The following is a 21,704-nucleotide window of genomic DNA, read 5'->3' on the forward strand; positions in this document are numbered from 1 at the left end:
TGGGAAGACAAGGAACATATAAGGGTCAGATACACTCTTTACAAATGATTAAAAACGAATGGTGTTTATAAATATGTATGACGGATGATATGAAATTAAAAATATATATGTTAATTTATCACTGTTTTTTGGGGCTAGTTACTAACTCGCCGGTTGATTTCCTTTTTTGGTAATCATTTCCGTCCTTTTATGCTCAGACCGACTGTGCAAACTCGGCTCCTTGCATTCTCATCTTTCTTAGAAGAAAGGACTGAGTGCAGGGGTTAGTGTGGGGCCTAGGAAGTCAGTTGGAGACAAAAAGAGTGATGAGGGGAAAAACAAATAAATGGGAATGTCTGAGTGGAAGTCATTTGAACCCAGTCAGCTTCAATTATAATTAGTTGTAAGAAAAGTAGAGAGAGGAGACGGCATGCTTGTTAGTGACTTTATGTATAAACTATGTTACTGAGTAAACTGAAAAGAATTGGTGCTTTACAAATGAAGTTTCTTCTGATGGGTTAAAAATTTCTTTGTCACTCTTGTCATGACATGCAGAGAAATCAAAGATTGGTGAACTGGAATGTGAAATAATAGAACCTTTGGTATTATTATTCACAAATTCCTATATTCAATATATGAAGTATAACCCCTTTAGAACTATGCAACAAATACAATACTTTCTTGAATATATAAATTTATTTACTGTATTTGAAGCAATTAGTTTGTCTTCTATGAGATCACTTCATTAAGAGTTTACTGATCTTCAAATCTCTTACTTTCAAGTCTCTTGTCTTCAACTGGTTAAAAATAATATATTGCAGCTTTTTACCATAAGTGACAAAAAATTAAGACAGTTCTTATTTTTATGACATTATGTACATGATAGAAGAAACCTTAATTGAAAATTGAGTACTACTTTATGTATTTAAATGTAAGTTGTCAACAGTTATGTACATCATAGCCTATATTAGACATTTGCAGACACAGTCATAGTTTATTCAAAGATGAGGCTTTCTTGTTGCTATTCTAAGTTTCCTATTTCAGTTCTTCATTATGGAAATAGAGAAACAGAGTGAAGCATGAATTTTGATGAATACACAATATTTTGAATTTAGATGTAAAAACATTAGTGCTGAATGCATACTTACAGGAAAGTGCGTATAGTCTCTTATGTGTATGTGTTGGTTTAATCATGTAAATCATTAATTTTTTATTTTCATGCCGATATCCATGTTGATATTGGTAATCTTCAGAGGTTGTGAAGAAGAGATAAGCATATCTCTCTCTCTTTGCACTCACTGTTCATTGCTGTTATCAGTTCACTAGTCCAGACTGATATTGAACTGGATATCTGAGGAAACCAATGCAAGATCTAATGGTCTATTTATCTACTTATGTAACCGATATTTGAGTGTATATGTGTTGGATTGACTTCTGTATCATATCTTGTTTGAAAGGACTTTTCAGTTGTCCAATAATAAACATTAGCAACAGTCTGTCATTCAGAAACTAGATATATCAAGCCATTGACGGACATATCACATTGCTGAGAGAAATTGAGTTCATTAGAAACTGCATGAAAATGTCTATTACAATATTTTGCTATACAATTTTACAAAAAATATATACCATGCCAGTCTTTCTAACAGAAATACGATAGAAATTAACTGAAGTTGAATTCATCTCCTTTGAAAGGAAGGAATGTTAATGCGAATAGTTAAATCAAAGCTTGAATAAAATTCAATCATAACTTCGACTGGTATTGTTATTGCCAAAAAATGCGTACTGTTGTGAGAATCAGTTAATATACTGAACTGAATTTTGCATCAGAATGTGTGTAAAAGGAGAATCAAATGAACCTTTGCAGCCTCGTTTTACACACATATATATATATAGACAAACTTAGAGATAAATTTTGTGCAGGTGATTGTAGTATGCCCAATAAAGAAAGAACCCAATGTTATGAAGAGAGTAGGGACACTTAGGATTTATCCTCTGCTTACAACATGGTAAGATGTTGGGATTTTCATCTCTTCAGAGAAGACTCTTAGAAGATGAGTTGCAACATTTGGACATGCACTGTATAGAAATTTATATACTTATTTGTTGGTGTTGCATTCATAATCTTTATAATGTTATTCACACACACACACACACACACACACACACACACACACACACGTGCACAGAACATATTTCACCAGTACTGTTAAAAGAAGTTAAATGATCAAAAAGTTGTACAATACAGATTTGTTACAATTTATTTTAATCAATTTTTATACTGGTTTATATAAATGATATACTGATATTTCAACATAAAATGTCCTTTTCTTAGCTTGAAAATTTATTCGAGACTTGAGATGTCCTCTGTACTTTACTCTGTTGTTAAAATCATTCTATAATCATTGTACTTTTTCGCCCGACAACTTTTATTAATCTCAGAAAGGGTGAGATTTTAAAAAATTCTTAATCAGAAAAGTTGCTAAATTAATAAAGTACTTAGGCTATACTACGAATTTAATGACACTGAAGTCCAAAGAACATTTGAAATTGTGACTTGTGAATTTTTCAAGCTGAGTCATGACATTTTATGTTGTAATATCAGCTATGTAAACAATTTTTGATAATGGTGTGAATAAAGTAAACTGTAATAAATCTGGTCGTATGGCTTTCTGAATTCATTTAACATACACACACACTCTCACAAACATATACATACACATGTTCACACATGTACTGTTCCATTTGATTACATCAGTAAATAATTTTGAAGTTGGTACACCATATAGAAAGAATAGAAAAACTTCCTTGCATTCAGTCCATATGCATTTAAAATAAAATATATACAAAGACTTTCTAAACTCTGTGTTTTATTCTGTTTCTTGCTATTTGAACACTAACAAAAGCTTTGTTTAGTTACACAAAAAACACATCAACATGCATAGATATTCATTGTATTTCATCCTCTCATTCTCCTTGTATTATATTTCATTGAAGTTCTAACTTTATGGTTTGAATGTGTGTGTGTGTGAGATTTTTTTTTGATTTTTTTTTATGCAATCATATGCTTTTGTTATTGTTTACCAGTTATAATGGAAAATCAGCACTAACCTCTCATTTTTCTTCAAATCCATCTAAATTCATTACACTCATGCAGTTTGTTACATTCAACAGGTCATCTCTCCACTTGCTGAAAAGGTATTTGCTTTTGCTGTTTTGCTGCTAGATCCTAAGGTTTTGAAGCCCAGTACAGCAGTTGGATATTTCTCTTGTATGCCTAGTTAGAAGCAGCTAATGCACTGTAAAGATTATTTTATTTTATTTTTTTAACCATAGGTAGATAAAAAAAAACTAAGCTGTATTAAGTTAACTGTACATAATTAAAAAAATTTGACTTACTATATTATTAAAAAATAAAGTATAATATAGAGAAAATCATAGTGTTTTAAATTATCAAATATTTTGAAAATAAGTTAATAACCAATGCTACACAAAATAATTTTTGCAATATAAGGAAATATAAATAAATTGTCTTTAATATTAATTGTTACAAGAATTTTCAAAATACTTTTGTTTCTATTGATTAGGAACATAATTTTAGTTTCAGTGAATAACTTCTTAGATAACATACTTGCATTCACTTAATCTAGGATTGAAATCACAAACCACATTGCAGTTGAGGATTCAAAGTTTTTACAGAAATGTCAAGATTTAGTTAAACAAAAATTGCCCAGAATAGATCAAGGGTCCTTTTTATATTCTCAGAATATTCTCAGTATTATAGCACTATCTGTATTTCTTTGCTTCCTCAAATCTACATATGGTTCCTTTCATGAATAGTAGAAACTTCATTCTGTAGTTCCTAATGATTTACATTTCTGCTCTTCACCTGTCTAGTCATTTCTGATGTTGCTACTTGTTATTGAGATTGTACTTTTTTTTCTTTTTTATCCTAAGAGGTTGATTATTTTTCTTCTTTACATTTCAAAATACAAATATAACAAACAAATAAAAGTACAATATGAAATCAATGTTCTATACTCAGTTGTTTGTAGTGTTTTAAATTAGGTTATTTAGAAATTCTGTTGTCAAAAATATGTTTAGGTACAGCTGAAGATCTACAAAGTGTAAAAAGGCCAAATGTATTATTTGTCTGGTCAGCTGAATAAAATCTTAGATTTGTCTGTTATATCAGGAATATGAAATTTTTGTTTTGTTGATGTTAAAAGCTAGAAAACATTGATAGACATATAGGCTTAAAGGAAATTATATCAGTAGAATTAAAGATAGTCTTATCAGGATGGAAAGAGCAATAAATGTAGGGAGCATTAAAAAGTCATTATGAAGCATCATTGAACTCAGTCATTTATGCTTTGTTCTAGAGCATTAGTGCAATAAACAAAACAGTTCCAACTGAGAAGTAAAATCATACTAAACTTGGTTTATTGAAAAGTTACTTCTACACTTCATTCTTAAAAAAACAAAAACTTCAAAAAGAGTACCTCATAGTATCTCTTGAATAATGAATTTAGGTATTTTCAACTTCTCTAACGAGATGAACAAACAATAAAATACATATTTTCAATTTATACGATCATCAATTTTCTTAATTTAATATTGAAATATGTTTCTGGTTCTTGTCATTAGTGAGCTCTTTTTCTCAGGTACATTTCACCAATATAGGTTTTGTTACTTTATAAAATGTCAGTTTAAAGTGGACTGCAAATGTTGGCTAGTTCTATAGATTTATCATTTTGTTTTTATTACTAAAGTTCTTTTACCTTGTACGTTTTGTTTTGCAATCATAATTAATCCTTATGTCTTTACTTGTAATTCATCCAATAATGTTTATTTTTCTACAAACCTCAAAATATTTACAGTGAAACAATCTTTTTAAAATAAGTTAAAATGAATCTCACTAGTTTATAATTATCTCTTGATATAATGACTAACAATTATAACTCCATAACCAAATGCCTAAAAGATCACTTACTATTTTAAAACTAATCTTTTAAAATTACCAATTTCTCTTCAAGAGATTCTAATAAATAAATTTGAAAAAAAAACGAAGAAATCCTATTTGTAAGTCATGTAGATGATTAAAAAAAAAAACAAAAAAACTGTGCTCAACCATTTCACTCAAAAAGTTCTATCTTCTATAAACTTGAATATGAAACCTCTTAAATAGATATTTAAAACAAAGGATTATTTAACAAAAAAAAAAATTGTCTTAAAATAATATACTCTATTTTTATATGAAGTTAAAACAATGCAAATTATATGAAATAATATAGGCTGGTTTGTAATTTTACATTGTATTCAGTATTTCTCTGAAGGTAGCTCACAACACCATTTCTCTGAAGATTTCCTGAAGGGGTCCTAACCCTGAAATATTGAAATATAGTGTAAAATTACAAACCATCAACCTGTATTATTTCTTATAACTTTTTTACTTTATAAAAAAAATTAAAAAACAGCTATACTAATACAATACTCTGTTTATTTTTCTAAGATACTTCATTAAATGACTAGTGTAATAATTTGTATCTTGAAAAAGTCATTAAGAAACTTTCTGATTTAAAGCAGTTTTAATTTGTCTGTTGGTATATACTAGAAAACTGTTTATTTGTTTTGCTGCTTTTATAACTGTATGTCATGATGAAAGTCTTTAGAAGGTTAGTTTAAATCAGGGTTATTGAGACAATGCATGAGACAATATCTTCTGATTAATAAATCAGTTTATAAATAACTATAAATGCACTCCTAAAAATGAAGTGTTATTTAAATTAACCCAATTTTCATATAATTTGTTGATTTGCAGTTCTTTCACCATACACTACATGTTATAAAAATTTGAAAATACTACTTTGGCAAAAGAACTGGAATATGCAGATGTATTTTGAGTTAATATTTACTATTTTTTTCTCTCTCTTGTCTCAGTTTCCCTTGCTTATTGAACATTTATTCAATAATATTTGCTTTTTTTCAGATTTTTAGAAATAAGCTGATTTGTTTTAACTGTGCTTGAGCTTTATACATATTTATACATTTCATAAAGGTTGAGAATAGTCTTATTGTCAAGCAAAGTAAACTAACTGGTTATTGGCTTTCTAATTTTTCTTTACTTTTTGTTTTGCGGGTGTTTTTTCTTTTTTTCTTTTAGCAAGTATAGTTTTTAATTTTACTTTTTTTTTTAACAATTGAATGTATTACTTTCTGAATGTCATTCCATCACTTTTCATACTATATTTTTGTTTCCTCATTAACTCAGGCATTAATTAATAGCAGATAAGGAAAGCACTGGTCATTTCCCACGTGTTGACCTTTGTTGAAGTTTGTTTCTCAATGCTTTATTGATATACACTGATGATCTGACAGAAACTAGTCAGTTTTCTGTAACATAAGTTGCTTTATCATTAATATACATCTATATTTACATATCTAATTTATCTTGTGAGTGTTGTAGAACAGAAGGTAAACTCATAGCAGGCTGAATATGAAACCTGGATTTGATTTCTGGTTGTAGCCAGCTCACTTCTTTTAGATTACTAATGTCCTTGGATATTTTTTTCTTTCTTTCTTCCCCTCAATTTTAGATTTCCTATCTGCCCAAGGAAGGCATTAGAAAGTCATTTGAAAGTACAGTTTCTGAGACACTATGACAATTCATAGTTTTTGAAATACTTCACTGTATTCAATTAAAACTGTAGAATCTTTGGAAACTAGTGGTAGTTGGTGTTGGTAGTTATTGAGTATAAAAAGTTTGAGAAGTGGAATCAATTTTGTCATGAGGAAAAGAAGTTTAATGTATTGGTAAAACTCTATTGAGAGTTCTTGGACAAAACAGTAAACTTCCTTTTCTCATGATGAATGATTTCTTCCACTTAGTGAAGTTTTTGTGTTTAGTATATTTAATTTTTTTTCTCCTTTTTCAAATCAATAGCATCATAGTGTTTGTTATTATACAAGATATGGTTTCTGGATTAGAACCAACATTTTTAGCATTCATTGATTATATACAGCAGTAAATATTTCATGATATTGGTTTAATTATAGTCAGCAAATTAAATTACTAAAAGACAAATTATTGTAATGTAAATTTAATGTTATATTCAGTATCATTAAGTGAAATATGTAGTTACTAAGTCATATCTGAACTTGAGAATATGACTATTCAACCTGTTAAACTGTATGTATGTGTGTGTAGGCATGTATTTAGTTTGATTTGAGAATTACATTTTTTTAGGCATATGCAGACATGTCTTATTTTGCTTCCTTATCAAAATATGGTTGGCAATTAGTCTTTGCATGATTTCCAATTTTTTCTTTAGCTTGTTATGAATTTTATCTCCATTTCAGCTTCAGCTACATTTACAATTGTTCTGTTCAAAGGACTGTTCGTTTTTTGTTAATTTTCATCTTTTTCTCTTACAGCTAAGTAATGAAATGCTAAAATGTTTTCAGATATGTGTATGTATGTGGTATGCATGTGTGTATGTACATCTATGTGTTTTGCTAATGGTTACTGAAGCTGACATTGACTCATGAATCTTTGTCTTTGGATGAATTTCATGCATCTTTATCTTTGTATGATATACCGTTTTATTTTATATATTTTTTGCATGTAAAGATGATGTAATTCATTTTTTTATAAAATGACAATGTGATATAATCATACACTATAAGTTTGACAGTGGCACTATAGGTTCCAAGGGAACCCAACTTTGGGTCAAGTAAGCAGGATAAAGAGGCCTTAGAATATGCATCCATGTGCTATGCTTACTGTTTTGGAGCGTAGCTTCTTGTGAATTATCCTGCATTATATCAATACTCTGCGTTCTCAGTCTCATATTTCTATGAACCTTGTGAAACCTATGTCTCCGAGATTCCAACTTAGGTAGGAATAAATCTCAATCTAGTATTTATTCATATTGTTCTTCAAGCAACATTTCTCTGGGTATTCTCAACCCTCCTATGTGCCCTGTATGACCAAATTATCTGGACTGTTTTAATTAGAAAACTTACTTTGTTCCTTATAAGGATACTTTTATTGATAATCCTATCATTTTGTACTTAATTACGGTAGACTGCAACTCTGCCCTCGATGAACTGTTGTCTTGTTCATCTAAATCTACCTTAGTTTTGATGTTGTATTGTTCATGGTGTATTCATGAAGTTAAATTATCTACTAAACATTGCTCTACATAGAACATCAGCTATTAAAAGATTCCATGTGCACAATGTACTGTTTGTACACTCTTTGTGACAGTTCACATTGTGATATGTTTGTATACACACTGGCTTTTAATTTTGTTTGAAAACTGTTCTGGTTAAATCAAATTATATGTGCCATGTTATGTCTACATACTCATGTAATTTATCTATTTGTATGTTCTCGGGTTGATTTGGTACTGGCACCACCAACCTAGATACTAATTTTGTTAATATGGTGCTTTATAAGCCAAACCATTCTCCAACTACCTACTTATTGCTCTCTTATCAGATACATTGAGCAAGTGAGGTCACTATCTTGACAAAAGAATTGTTACATAACAGGATATCCAGGATTACTCAGTATTGGCACTTGTCTGCATGTAACATTTTATCAAAGATTATTCTAAGTAGAGCCATAGGCTCATAAGGCCAGTTTCCTGGATTCTGTGATGTATATGTTTCCCCCTTGGATGGGTCACTGGCCCATCATAGAATAACTCATTTTTGCCAGCTGAGTGGACTTGAGCAATGTGAGACGAAGTGTTTTTCTCAATTGAAACCACAATCTTATCGGTCTCTTTTGCTGAATTGCTAAATTACGGGGATGTAAATACACCAACATTGGTTATCAAGTGAAGGTGGCAGAACACACACACACATATGATGGGCTTATTTAATTTCCGTCCACCAAATCCACTCACGAGGCTTGGGTTGGTCCAAGGCTATGGTAGAAGACATTTGCCGAAGGTGCCATGCAGTGGGACTGAACCCAGAGCCATGTGGTTGGTAGGCAAGCTACTTACCACACAGCCACTCCTGCGCCTATTATATATATATTATATATGTAAAAAGTCATAAATGACAGAGAAATAGTTTGATGAAATTTTATTTAATAAGAAAATTCTAATGTAAGTAATTTGTTATTAAATATAAATTATTTACATGTTTTTAAGTTACAAGACATTGTCATGATATTAGAATTTTCTTATTGTTAAATGAAATTATATCAAACTGTTTGTCATTTATGACTTCATCATTTTCTTGTATCATACTATATATTCCATATGTTTTGTAGAATGATACATTAAGGAGCTTTTTTTTTTCTTTTTTACGAGTACTAATGGATCACTTGAATCCATATGTTGTAATTTTATATATAAATATATGGCACTTGTGCCGGTAGCACATAAAAAGCACTGAGTGTGGTCAATGCCAGTGTTGCCTGGCTGGCTCCAATGCCTGCAACACGTAAAAAAACACCATTCAAGTGTGGTCAGTAACGCTTGACTGGCCCCTGTGCTGCTGGCACGTAAAAAGAACCCACTACACTCTCGGAGTGGTTGACTTTAGGAAGGGCATCCAGAAACTTTGCCAGATCAGATTGCAGTCTGATGCAGCCCCCTGGCTTGCCAGTCCTCAGTCAAACTGTCCAACCCATGCCAGCATGGAAAACTGACGTTAAACGATGATGATGAACCTTACAATCATGAGTGCAATGCACTAACCAGTAAGTCATGTTCCTCCATGTATATGTGTCTGTGTGTTAATAATGATCTCTACTAGTCTGTTAGAATTCAAGAGATTATCTCCTGTTTATAAGTCTACTTTTATAATTGTGGAAGAAACTCTTCATCGGGCTACACTCGATTCCTTACTAAAATGTCCTTCTGAATTATAAACTCTGCTTTATAATCATAAACACATAAACCAATACTCAATTGCTAACTCTTTGTTCATTGCATTCAGTATCAAAGGATAATTCTGCTTTCCATTAAGTTTTTCTTTTTTTCCTTCATTCTTACTTTGCTAATATGGTTTTTATTTTTTATCCAACACTTTCTCATATTCTTAAGTATGGAAAATATTTAGTTTGATTCAAATCATCTTCATCACTTAACATCTATTTTCCAGGAAAGCATGGTTTGATAGGTGGCCAGCTCAAATTGTCTGTTTTAGTATGGTTTCTACAACTGGATGCCCTTCATAAAGTCAACTGCATAAGAGTGTACTGGTTGCTTTTCCACGTGGCACTGGCACAGATGCTTTTCCATGTGGCACCGGCACAGGTGCTTTCCATGTGGCACCGACACAGGTGCTTTTCCATGTGGCACCGACACAGGTGCTTTTCCATGTGGCACCGACACAGGTGCTTTTCCATGTGGCACCGACATGGGTGCTATTCCATGTGGCACCGACACGGGTGCATTTCCACGTGGCACGGGTGCTTTTCCACGTGGCACGGGTGCTTTTCCACGTGGCACGGGTGCTTTTCCACGTGGCACGGGTGCTTTTCCACGTGGCACGGGTGCTTTTCCACGTGGCACGGGTGCTTTTCCACGTGGCACGGGTGCTTTTCCACGTGGCACGGGTGCTTTCCCACGTGGCACGGGTGCTTTCCCACGTGGCACGGGTGCTTTCCCACGTGGCACGGGTGCTTTCCCACGTGGCACGGGTGCTTTCCCACGTGGCACGGGTGCTTTCCCACGTGGCACGGGTGCTTTCCCACGTGGCACGGGTGCTTTCCCACGTGGCACGGGTGCTTTTCCACGTGACACGGGTGCTCTTCCACATGGCATGGGTGCTCTTCCATGTGGCATCGGCATGGGTGCTTTTCCACGTGGCATCGGCATGGGTGATTTTCCACGTTGCATCGGCATGGGTGCTTTTCCACGTGGCATCGGCATGGGTGCTTTTCCACGTGGCATCGGCATGGGTGCTTTTCCACGTGGCATCGGCATGGGTGTTTTTCCACGTGGCATCGGCATGGGTGCTTTTCCACGTGGCATCGGCATGGGTGCTTTTCCACGTGGCATCGGCATGGGTGTTTTTCCACGTGGCATCGGCATGGGTGTTTTTCCACGTGGCACCGGCATGGGTGCTTTTCCACGTGGCACCGGCATGGGTGCTTTTCCACGTGGCACCGGCATGGGTGCTTTTCCACGTGGCACCGGCATGGGTGCTTTTCCACGTGGCACCGGCATGGGTGCTTTTCCACGTGGCACCGGCATGGGTGCTTTTCCACGTGGCACCGGCATGGGTGCTTTTCCACGTGGCACCGGCATGGGTGCTTTTCCACGTGGTACTAGCACCCATGAACTCACAAAACAAGGACTTTTCAGCTGACAGAGGGATATGCTTGTATGTATAGATGGCTACAATTTTATTTAGCTTGATGTGTCTTTTTAAGTACAGCAAATTGTCAGAAGTTTCGGTCCCTTGTCATTTCCTGAGTGAGACCTAGCGTCTGAAGATCCTTCTCACTACTTCATCTTACATCTTCCTGGGTCTACCCATTCCATATGTGTGCACTACAATTAGAGATTGGTACTTTTTTATGCAGTTGTCCTCATCCATACACATCACATGACCATACCAGCACAGTCTTCTCTCTTGCGTTACTACACCTGATGTCTCTTATACTCAGTTTTTCTCTGAAATCATTTACGCTCTGTTGTACATGCACGCTAACATTACCCATCCAGTGGAGTATACTGGCTTTGTTTCTTTCAAGTCTTCACATGTTCTCACAAGTCATAACCCATCTCGCTACCTTGTAGCATAGCTTTTCGTACACAGGTATCATGTAATCTGCCATTCACTCTGAGGGAGAAGCCTTTTGTTATCAACAAAAGTAGCAGCTCTGAGCTTTGCTCAACCTGTTCTTATTCGAGTAACTATGCTTCCGGAGCTTCCTCTGCCTAGGTAACGGAGACTGTCTACTATTTCTAAGGATCCTCCCAGACATTTGAAGGAGTCTATTTTCTGCACATTCCTAGTATTGTACCTGCACATCTGCTACACACAAAATCTACTTTCTCTATGTTTTTTCTTCACTTAGCTCATTCTCACATCATGATGAAATTATAATGATATATTAGTTGACATTTCTTTGACAAAATGTTTAAAAATTTTCTTTTGCATATATTTTTTTACACTGAGATGCTTATTAGGCTTAAAACATAGCTCTTAATATGTAGGTTTAGCAACGTTATTTTGAAATCCAAGGCTGTCTACAAATACTCTCCTAATAGATGACTGTATTCATCCATTTCTGCACAGCCATACATTCTAGGCAGAAGTGGATCAAAATTTAACAATATGTATTTTGTAATGATTAGGGATTGCTTCTGAAATATATTACTATAGTTAAATAGCCAAATTTCACATTGTAGAATATATTTATTTTGTACAAAATTTTAAGGTATGTTGACAGACAGTTTTAGACTATATAAAATCAGGCCTCTACATTCAATCTGTCTGGTGGTTGATCTTTTCCCCCAACCAAAGAGATAAAATAATTACTAGAAATATAATAAAGGATTAGATTCAGATGATGATGTACATCTACTTAAAAATGAATCAGAATTAGTCCATAAATTTGTATGTCCTTTAATGATGTGTATGTGTATTTTTAATGACAAATGCATATTTTAGTGTATATTTAGTACCTGTTAGTAGAATGTTGAATGAAACGTGAGACTCCGAAAAAGTGTGTATTCAGCTCTGGTGTTTTCATTTCACTCCACAAAAAGAGCAGCATCCATACATGCTCTTTATACAATATATATGTACCTGTGTGTGTGTGTATGTATGTATATATTTATTTATTTATATATATATATATATATATATATATATATTTGCCAATTTAATACACACTCACACACACACGTGTGCTTTTGTACATATGTGAGGCTTATATATTTTTTTTTTGATTTACATTATTGAATTGTGGCCATGCTTAGGCACCACTGCCAAAGATTTTTAGTTGATTAACCAACTCCAGTATTTATTTTAGTCGAGTACTTGTTTTATGGATCTTATTTGTCAAACCCTTAAGTTTTGTGACCTATGTAACACTGGTTTTGCTTTGACCAGCATAAATGTAAACACGGAAATTTATGTATACACATGCAGGATTAACTTCTGCATAGTTTCCATCTCCCAAAATTTACTCACCAGCTCAACCTGAGGCTATAATTGAAGGTTCTTGTCTAAGGTGCTGCACAGTGAGATTATACCTGGAACAACAATCTTCTTACTCATACCCACATATGCATGTGTGAATTTTAGTAGGTATGCGAGCATATATACACGAAAATGTGTTTGTTTGAGAAACCATGCCTAGATACAGTTGACTGTTTTCAACAAATAGCTTTTAACAGTTTTAGAAATATTTTCATCTGCATTGTTTTGTAAGGACATCCTTTCTATTACGAAATTCTGAGTAATAGCCAGAATGAATAAATTGTATACCTTATTAAAATTGTATGTGTGTATATTTGTGTTTATGCTTCCACACCATTTAAAACTTGTGTTTATACGTCTTTTTATGTCTAGTTTGACTAGTTGTGATTCATAAGATAACTACTAGACTGAAACAAGCACTAGGATCACTATGGTTGACTAAAATGCCTTGAAAGTATGGCTACCATTGACTGTCTGAAATCAGTAAAAATATAATACAAATTGTTTGACCACAATTTGTATCACTGGTTTAAATATTTATTGTATCATAAGTAAGTTCAGCACATTTAGCTGATTTTGGGAAATATAGTAGTCTAGAAAATTTGTGATTAGGGAAGTTTTTATGGTTGCATCAATTTTATTTGAATATTTCTTTCTTCTAGATTGGTTTCGTTTTGTTGGTGGGTCTCTTGCAATGTATTTTCAAATTTGTGAAGAGGTAGTGCTCAGCTTAATTCTGGAATGTCTGTTTTGGGGGTTCAAGCAAACTTGGTTTGTGATAGCTTTTTCTCTTTAGATTACATCCATTTATCTATGCGTTTTACACACATACACACACACACACATATGCACACACACACACATACACACAGATGTTAGTTACTGAATATAATCTAATGGACAAGTTTCAATTTGTTTAAAAGGTCTTGGAATACCAAAATTCTGAGTTGTTGAAACAACTACTCTATACCATTGAGTACTCAGTTGACTATTAGTCTTACCAGTCGTGTGTGTGTGTGTGTGTGTGTTATTCAGTTACTAATGTCTGTATGTCAACTGTATAGAATATTTAAAGAATGCACTGGGAATTTTGTCAGTAAACCAACTATAAATATACAATCTCACATATACACATAAACACATACATAACTATTTAGGCTAAAAGCTAGATTTTGGAAGAAATGACCATAATGGTAAGAGAGATTACTGAAAAGGAAGGAGTTTTTAAATATTTGAGTAGCCAAGTTGAAAGCGTTAAACTTTGAATAAAGTGGATGACAGATGTCAGCTAACCTTAAACCCATTAAAAAAAATATTTGTTTACAGTTGAAATATCCAAGTATTAAACTTCAAAGGATATGAGGCATTATCCTGTTAACTTTTGAGTGTGTTCACATTGAATCCATTTCGTGTGAAAAGAACATTTTTCAATAAAATTTATAGGCTTTGTGGGTAGTGTGTGTATATATATTATTTTCCAATATTGTTTTGTTTTAATGTATTTACTGTGAAACCTTTTTGGACAAAAATTCACTAGCACTTTCCCATATGTTATGGTTTTTTTTACCCCCTAACATCTAAGAGCATGTCTTTGAGTTTCTGTTTCTTTTATAATTTCATCCAACTTTTAATTGAATTTTGTTCCTTTAACTATAACTGGATAGATTTAGAATGGCTTAATTAAAAATTTCTAAAATATATTCTACTATAATTATTGTGGAAATTCAAACTTTAATCTAAATATTTTCCTTTATACAATTTCAATAGTTATTTCCTCTAAAATTTTACTAAACACAGTATGGTTATTAGTATTATTATTACCTACTAAATAATTATACTTTTGTTTGTGTGGTGATGTTTCAGCACAAGCAGCCATGATAGCACAAACCTATTTACATATTTACAGGAAAAAGGTTGACAATTCAATAGTATGTGTGTATATATTTATGCATGTGTGTATTTGCGAGTGCATAGATGTGTGTATATATATATATGTACAAACACACAGTGCTAATAGACACATAAAACTGTACGTAGGGAAAACAGATTTTTTTTCAAATTAAAAATTTAATAAAGATATTACAAACTAATTATATACTGATGCACATTTTACATTTTCAAAATAAATTGAAATGTAAGCTGTAAGTTGTAGTTTCATAAACAAATACAAATAAAATAAGAATATGCTTAGAGTGCTTAACTTTTGTAACATAATAAAGTAACTTGATTTTTGTTCACTCTATCAACATCTCATCAGGACAAAATTTTAAACAATAAGTTTTGAATACAAAATAATACTTCACAGTTATTGAGATTAAGTTGAAACAAGTTTTTTTCCAGGTTTAAACTTTAAAGCAGTAAAGTTAAATTTTCAAGATTCTCTAACAATTTTACAAAATTTTAAAAGCAACAAAGTTTAGTTCATCAAGAATGAAAATAATGTTTAAAAATGTGTGAATGTTGTTTCTTACTTATTTGATATTTTGTTGTCTGAAGCAGATAATGTGCAATTTTGTGGTCTGAATGTAACCTGTGTTACTTGTGAAATTTTTCTGCAATCCTAACAACCACCGTCCCTTTTCAGCAAAAACCACAGAAAGCTACTTTTCGATACTTCATAACATGGGTAAGTGCAACGAGTCTCCCCCGACGATGCTTCACCTGCTTCTTCTCATAAAACCCATTGCATGTGTGTTTCCATGGATACCACTTTCGAGCACTTATTTCATGTTTCCTAAGCACAGGAATCTGGGATGGATTTTTGACATTTTCACTTAAATATCTTTGAGAAAATGTAAATGAAAATGAATTCTTTCATTACATTTTTCCTTCTGACCTATATTTTAATGGGAACCATTGTGGAAAGTAGTGTGTTACCAAGGAAACTAATTGTTAAATGCTAGCTTTTTGTGCAGTTGTCATACTTCTCTCTAAAGTATTTTTATATGACTTATTAACCATGAACTCTAATCAACAAATATTTGATTTAACAAATATTCTCTATAGCTTGTTGCATCAAAAGGTTATATGCCAATAATTGTGTGTTTTTCTACGTATTTTTTTGTGGGTAAACTCTAGTGAATTAAACAAACTTTAATCTGTTGAGACTGCTTTTTTTTTTCTAACATTGATTAGGGAAATTTCATTGTTAACTCAAGATTTATTTGGTGTTTGATGTATATTTGAAACTAAAATATGTTCTTTGCAAGATCAAGTAAACATAGTTCAATAATGCCTCTGATTCCAGGCTTATAAATTATCTATTGTAGCATTTTTGCTTAAACTGTGTTTAAGTTCTTTTGGCCAAAATTTGCAAAACATGTTTAAACTTATGCTTGTAAGTTTTAACAACTTCTTCAGTAAAATGTTAAGTTTTTGTTTAAAAGAGATTATGGTTTGATAGTGGACGTTAAACAATGACGATGATGATGATATATAATTACCTTTATAACTCATTTACCAATATGACATACTGGTAGGAAAAGAAAGTGACTTATTGTTAAGAGAGAAAATAAGATTCTAATTCATGTATATTGAATAGTCGTATAATTATGACAAGCAAAAAATTCACAATTTTAATGGTAAATGTTTTAAATGGGAAGCTTTTTTTTTTCTTTTGTGAGTCTTACTACTTTCTCCCTCTGTCAACTGAAAGTTTAACTAAGACTAACATTCAGTGAGGTTATATTATATGAAATTAAATTGTTATTGCTGTTTCTGATAAATGAAATAATTTATACCATATTATGACTTGATTCACTTCTAAAATGTAATACATGATACTTTAATTAACTTCGTGATTGATGTTCAAAAGTATGACCTTGGTTTTAATGAAAATTAAAAAAAAAAAAAAATTCTGTTTATATAATTAATTTTTTGCATTTCTATTTATTTATTTGTTTGTTCTGGCTCTTTACATACTGAGTTCAATTTCTGCAAAGGCGAACTTGCCTTTCATCATCCCCAGGGTCACTAAAATAAGTGTAGTACTGGAATCAATATTATCAGCTAATCTTTTCCCCTCAAAAATTGATGGCCTTGTGTCAAAATCAGAAATGGTTATTTTTGTGAAGGTGGAAGAACTGTTGGCACTTTGTAAAAAAAAAAAATGCCTTGCAATATTTATGGCTCTTTACATTCTGAGGTCATATTCTGCTGAGATCAACTTTTCCTTTCATATCGCCAAAATCAATAGGATAGAATTACCAGTGAAGTATTGTAATCAACTGACCACACCCCATAAATTTCTGGCCTATGTTAGAAATAATCATTTGCTTGTTTGACTCTCTACATTCTGAGTTCAAATTATACCAAAGCTAACTTTGCCTTTTATCCCCACCCCCAGGCTTGATAAAATAAGTTCTAGTCTAAGCACAGTGATGGTGATGGGCAAGTAGTAGAAACAGTAAATGTTTTTACAGTATCTAGTTTTTTTCTCTGTTTTGAGTTAAAATTTTTATAGTCAACTTTCATCTTCTCTGAAGTTGACCAAAGAAACATCATTTATATTGTGAGGTCATTCACTTGACTAAACTCCCTTCTCAACAAATTTATGGTCATGTGCCTATGTGAAAAATCAGTTATTTTCTAGGCTCTAAAACCTTGATTGCATTTTGTGTAACATGAAATGTATTTTGCTTTTAATCTATGTTAAACTTCTACCTACATTTTTCTGAATATTCTGATTTCATTTTGTGTTGAAAATTGTTACTTTGTTCAGCATTATAATATGTTGGAGTTAGACAATTAAAATGTTACTGTTATTTTACCTCAATACAGAAATAATTTGCTTCTTGTTTCTAAACGCAAATTGTTTATCATTTAGGAGTAGCTGCTAGGTGTATTTACATATACGTGAAAATTGTATATTCTGTTGTACATTTCATTCATCTGTTTTTTGGTTTTTTTCTAAACAAAATCCAAGCAAAAATTACATTTTTCATTCTTTTCCTTTTAATGTTATAGTTTCTGTAGATATTCATATTGTCATTGAACATTTTCTATATGTAAAGTATTCAATTTTTTAAATATTTTCATATATTTCCTTTGCAAGTTAGTTATAATTAATATTACTCTATAAAACTTAATCTCTCTTTTTTTTTCCTTTTAGATTTAGTGTTAATGAATAACTAATATTTACTTGATCAGCATGTTAGCTTTGTTTTGTGTAGGATTTAATTCATAATAGATTTTTTAGCAGGTTTGGCTGTTAAAGATAAAAATTCTTGACTCATAAATGCTTCAAATATAATATTCTAATTGTTTTGTCTAATTAACTTTTAACTTTACCTAAATCTTTTTCTGTAGAATGTTAAAATAATTTTGAGGCACATCACACTAAATATAGAAACTTTTTTTTTTCAAGTTTAAATGATAGTGACACAAATTTCAACCTCATTTGTATAGCTCTTATAGATCAAAACTTGTGTTACCAAATTCCAAATTATTTTCCTAGAAATTCCTAAAGAGAATCTCTAGTACTCTGAAACAGACTAACCTTAGCTACTCACAGAACCAATCAATCCATTCATTTATCATACATACAATATTATAATAACTGCAGTAAACTATAAAACAGTGTGGAACTGGAATTATATCTAATTTCTTGCATTCTTTCAAATTTTAATGAAGTAGTGACTAAGCTAAATCCATGTCAGTTTCATTTCCTGTTACGCTGCTAATATTCTTGTCACATTATCTTATTTCCTCTACATTTGAAACTCTTTTTCTAACAAAAAAATAGTAGTTTGGTGATTTATATAGTCCTAGCCAGTCATACTTGACATTGTTAAAAGATGTATAAAACCTTTCAGGAATTATGTATGTTTTGCTGTAACAACATGTTTCAGAACATGTTGTGACAACAGGTTTGCAAGTTAAATGCTCTTATGATGGGGTTTATATGTTGACAGCATGTGTCTTACACTATGTACATCCTGCTTGGGACAACTTATGAAAATGAATAAATGCATTATTTAAAATTATACAGCAAGTAATGTACTGAGCCCAAGTCAATTATACTATCCCCTTGCTTAAGAAAAATCAATATTGCAAATTGAGGTGCTTGAGAACTGTTAAAAATGAGTACAAAACAGCTAAATATAAATGTACACACACACACACACACACACACACACACACACACACACACACAGATACACATTTTATATCCATATCCAGCCTTAAAAAACATACAAGTATGTGTTTTGTTTTGTTGAAAACATTTGTGAAAGTGGCATGAATATATTGTTTTATTTAATTTAAAAAGTAGGAGTAATTTGATAGCCTTTGCATGTTTTCCCACTGGCAAGGTTGATGTGATTGATGCTGAGCTTGAACTTACATAAATGGATTGAGGAAGCTTTTGCAAAACAAGAATTTGGTCAAGTGTTTAATACAGGTTTGGTTAGATGAGACAAGTATGGATGATAAAAAGAGGGAAATCAGGTGTATCAAAAGGGCATATGTAAGATACAGCTGTGAGTTCTGAGAAACTGAAACCATTACTGTAAGGTTTAAAGTGAGTGTGTGAAAATAGCAGACAGGCTGTAGTTTATTGATGAGGAACAATTTAAGAATCGGTCAGATATTCCCACTTACTCTAGATAACTAGTGCTCTTATATGTAGATAAGTTGTGCCTTATAGAGTCAGCAGATATTAGCAGTTGAACTAATTTCTGGCCTAAAAGAGACCTGTTATTGTATTAATATATTTTTAAAGTAACATAAAAGAACGTCCAGAATTTAGAAGGGTTTAGTAAAATATCGAACAATTGTTTTATGGCATTTGGAATATAACTTAAGAAGTTCTTACATATAATTACAATGATGAACAGTTTAATTTTTAGAAAAATTAACACTATAAAATGGTAATGCTCTGTAATAGAAGAGATCTCAGAAAGATTAATGTCAAAAAAGCTAATGAATATTTGAATTGTTAGTTTGGTATTGTTTCAATGATAACGCTCTGATAGCACATACTGATTATTCTATTGATGTTCTTAATATTTATGTTGTACAGGTCATCAAGTCTTCTTTATATGCATGTATTTAACTCTCTAGCATTTAAACTGGCCATATCCAGCCCCTCACACTTATGCTACAATATCATTCTAAAAATAATCACATTGAAATATTGAAGCTATGAGATGATTCATGACTAATTCAAAACAATTTGAATAAATATGAATTACATTTGACAGAATATCCTGCATGCTAAAGGGTTAGATATCTTTTGTATATCATTAAGAATCAGTGATAATTAATACCTGACATCTTTTCAAAGTAGATCTATCAAACAATTTTCTTCGCCCTACTTGTTCATGCTAACTTGGTCTTACAATTGAAACTGTTTACTGTAATTGTAAAAGAATTATAATTATTTTCCTTCATGCATTTTGTCAGAAAAACAAAAGCTTTCGAGTGTATGCTATATATGTATGTAGGTGTGTGTGTGTGTGTAGCAAATGTGTGTACATGGGTGCAGATATATGTATGTATTATGTGTGTATTATGCATGTATATGTGCATGTGTGTATATATGCATGTGTGTATATATGCATGTGTATATATGCATGTGTGTATATACATGTGTATATATACAAATACATACACACGTATGTGTGTGTACATATGTATGTATATGTGTGTGTATGCATATGTGTATATAGGTGCAGGCATGGCTGTGTGGTAAGAAGCTTGCTTCCCAACCACATGGTTCCAGGTTCAGTCCCACTACGTGGCACCTTGGGCCAATCAAAGCCTTGTGAGTGGATTTGGTAGATGGAAACTGAAAGAAGCCAGTCATGTGTGTTTGTGTGTGTGTGTGTGTGTGTATATATATGTGTGTGTGTGTGTGTGTATATTTGTGTGTCTGTGTTTGTTCCTCCACCATCGCTTGACAACCGATGTTGGTACGTTTACGTCCCTGAAACTTAGCAATTCAGCAAAAGAGATTGATAGAATAAGTACCAGGCTTACAAAGAATAAGTCCTGTAGTCGATTTGTTCGACTAAAGGTGGTGCTCCAGCATGGCCTCAGTCAAATGACTGAAAGAAGAGTATGTATGCGTATATGTATACATGTGTGTGTATGTGTGCATATGTATATTCATGCTTGTGTACGTCTATGTATGTGTGCATGTATGTGTATATTCATGCTTGTGCGCGTCTATGTATGTGTGCATGTATGTGTACATTCATGTATGTATATGCACATGTATATATATGCACATGTGTGTATATATATGTAAATCCATATGTATATGCACATGTATATTTTTATATATATGTATATGCACACATGTATATGTATATGCACACATGTATATATATGTATATGCACACGCATGCATGTATATGAATGCATATATATGCATGTATATGAACGCACGTATATATGCATGTATATGAACACTTGTATATATACATATATATGCACACGTATGCATATATATGTATATGTTTGTGTAATTTTAATTCGTATCCTTTAAGATTTATGAAAAAAAAAGCGTTTCCAATGGTAACACATTACTAATATCTATA

General features: G+C 32.3%; 1 protein-coding gene across 8 annotated transcripts in view; it reads left to right on the plus strand.

Moving 5' to 3' along the window:
- Positions 1–21,704, plus strand: part of LOC106869306 (trafficking protein particle complex subunit 8) — a 116,079-nt gene that overhangs the window by 37,514 nt on the left and 56,861 nt on the right. For 2 of the 8 annotated variants that reach the window (XM_089362502.1, XM_089362506.1), the window contains exons 6-7: positions 3,154–3,177; positions 15,746–15,787. The exons of 2 other annotated variants lie outside the window; for them this stretch is intronic. In XM_089362502.1, the coding sequence (XP_089218628.1) occupies positions 3,154–3,177; positions 15,746–15,787 (66 nt within the window). The remainder of the gene's footprint in view (positions 1–3,153; positions 3,178–15,745; positions 15,788–21,704) is intronic. 4 more of the 8 variants (XM_089362514.1, XM_089362517.1, XM_089362509.1 and 1 more) reach the window with 2 other exon arrangements.

The sequence above is a fragment of the Octopus bimaculoides genome, chromosome 1 (assembly GCF_046866305.1).
Source record: "Octopus bimaculoides isolate indiv1 chromosome 1, ASM4686630v1, whole genome shotgun sequence".
Classification (NCBI taxonomy): domain Eukaryota; kingdom Metazoa; phylum Mollusca; class Cephalopoda; order Octopoda; family Octopodidae; genus Octopus; species Octopus bimaculoides.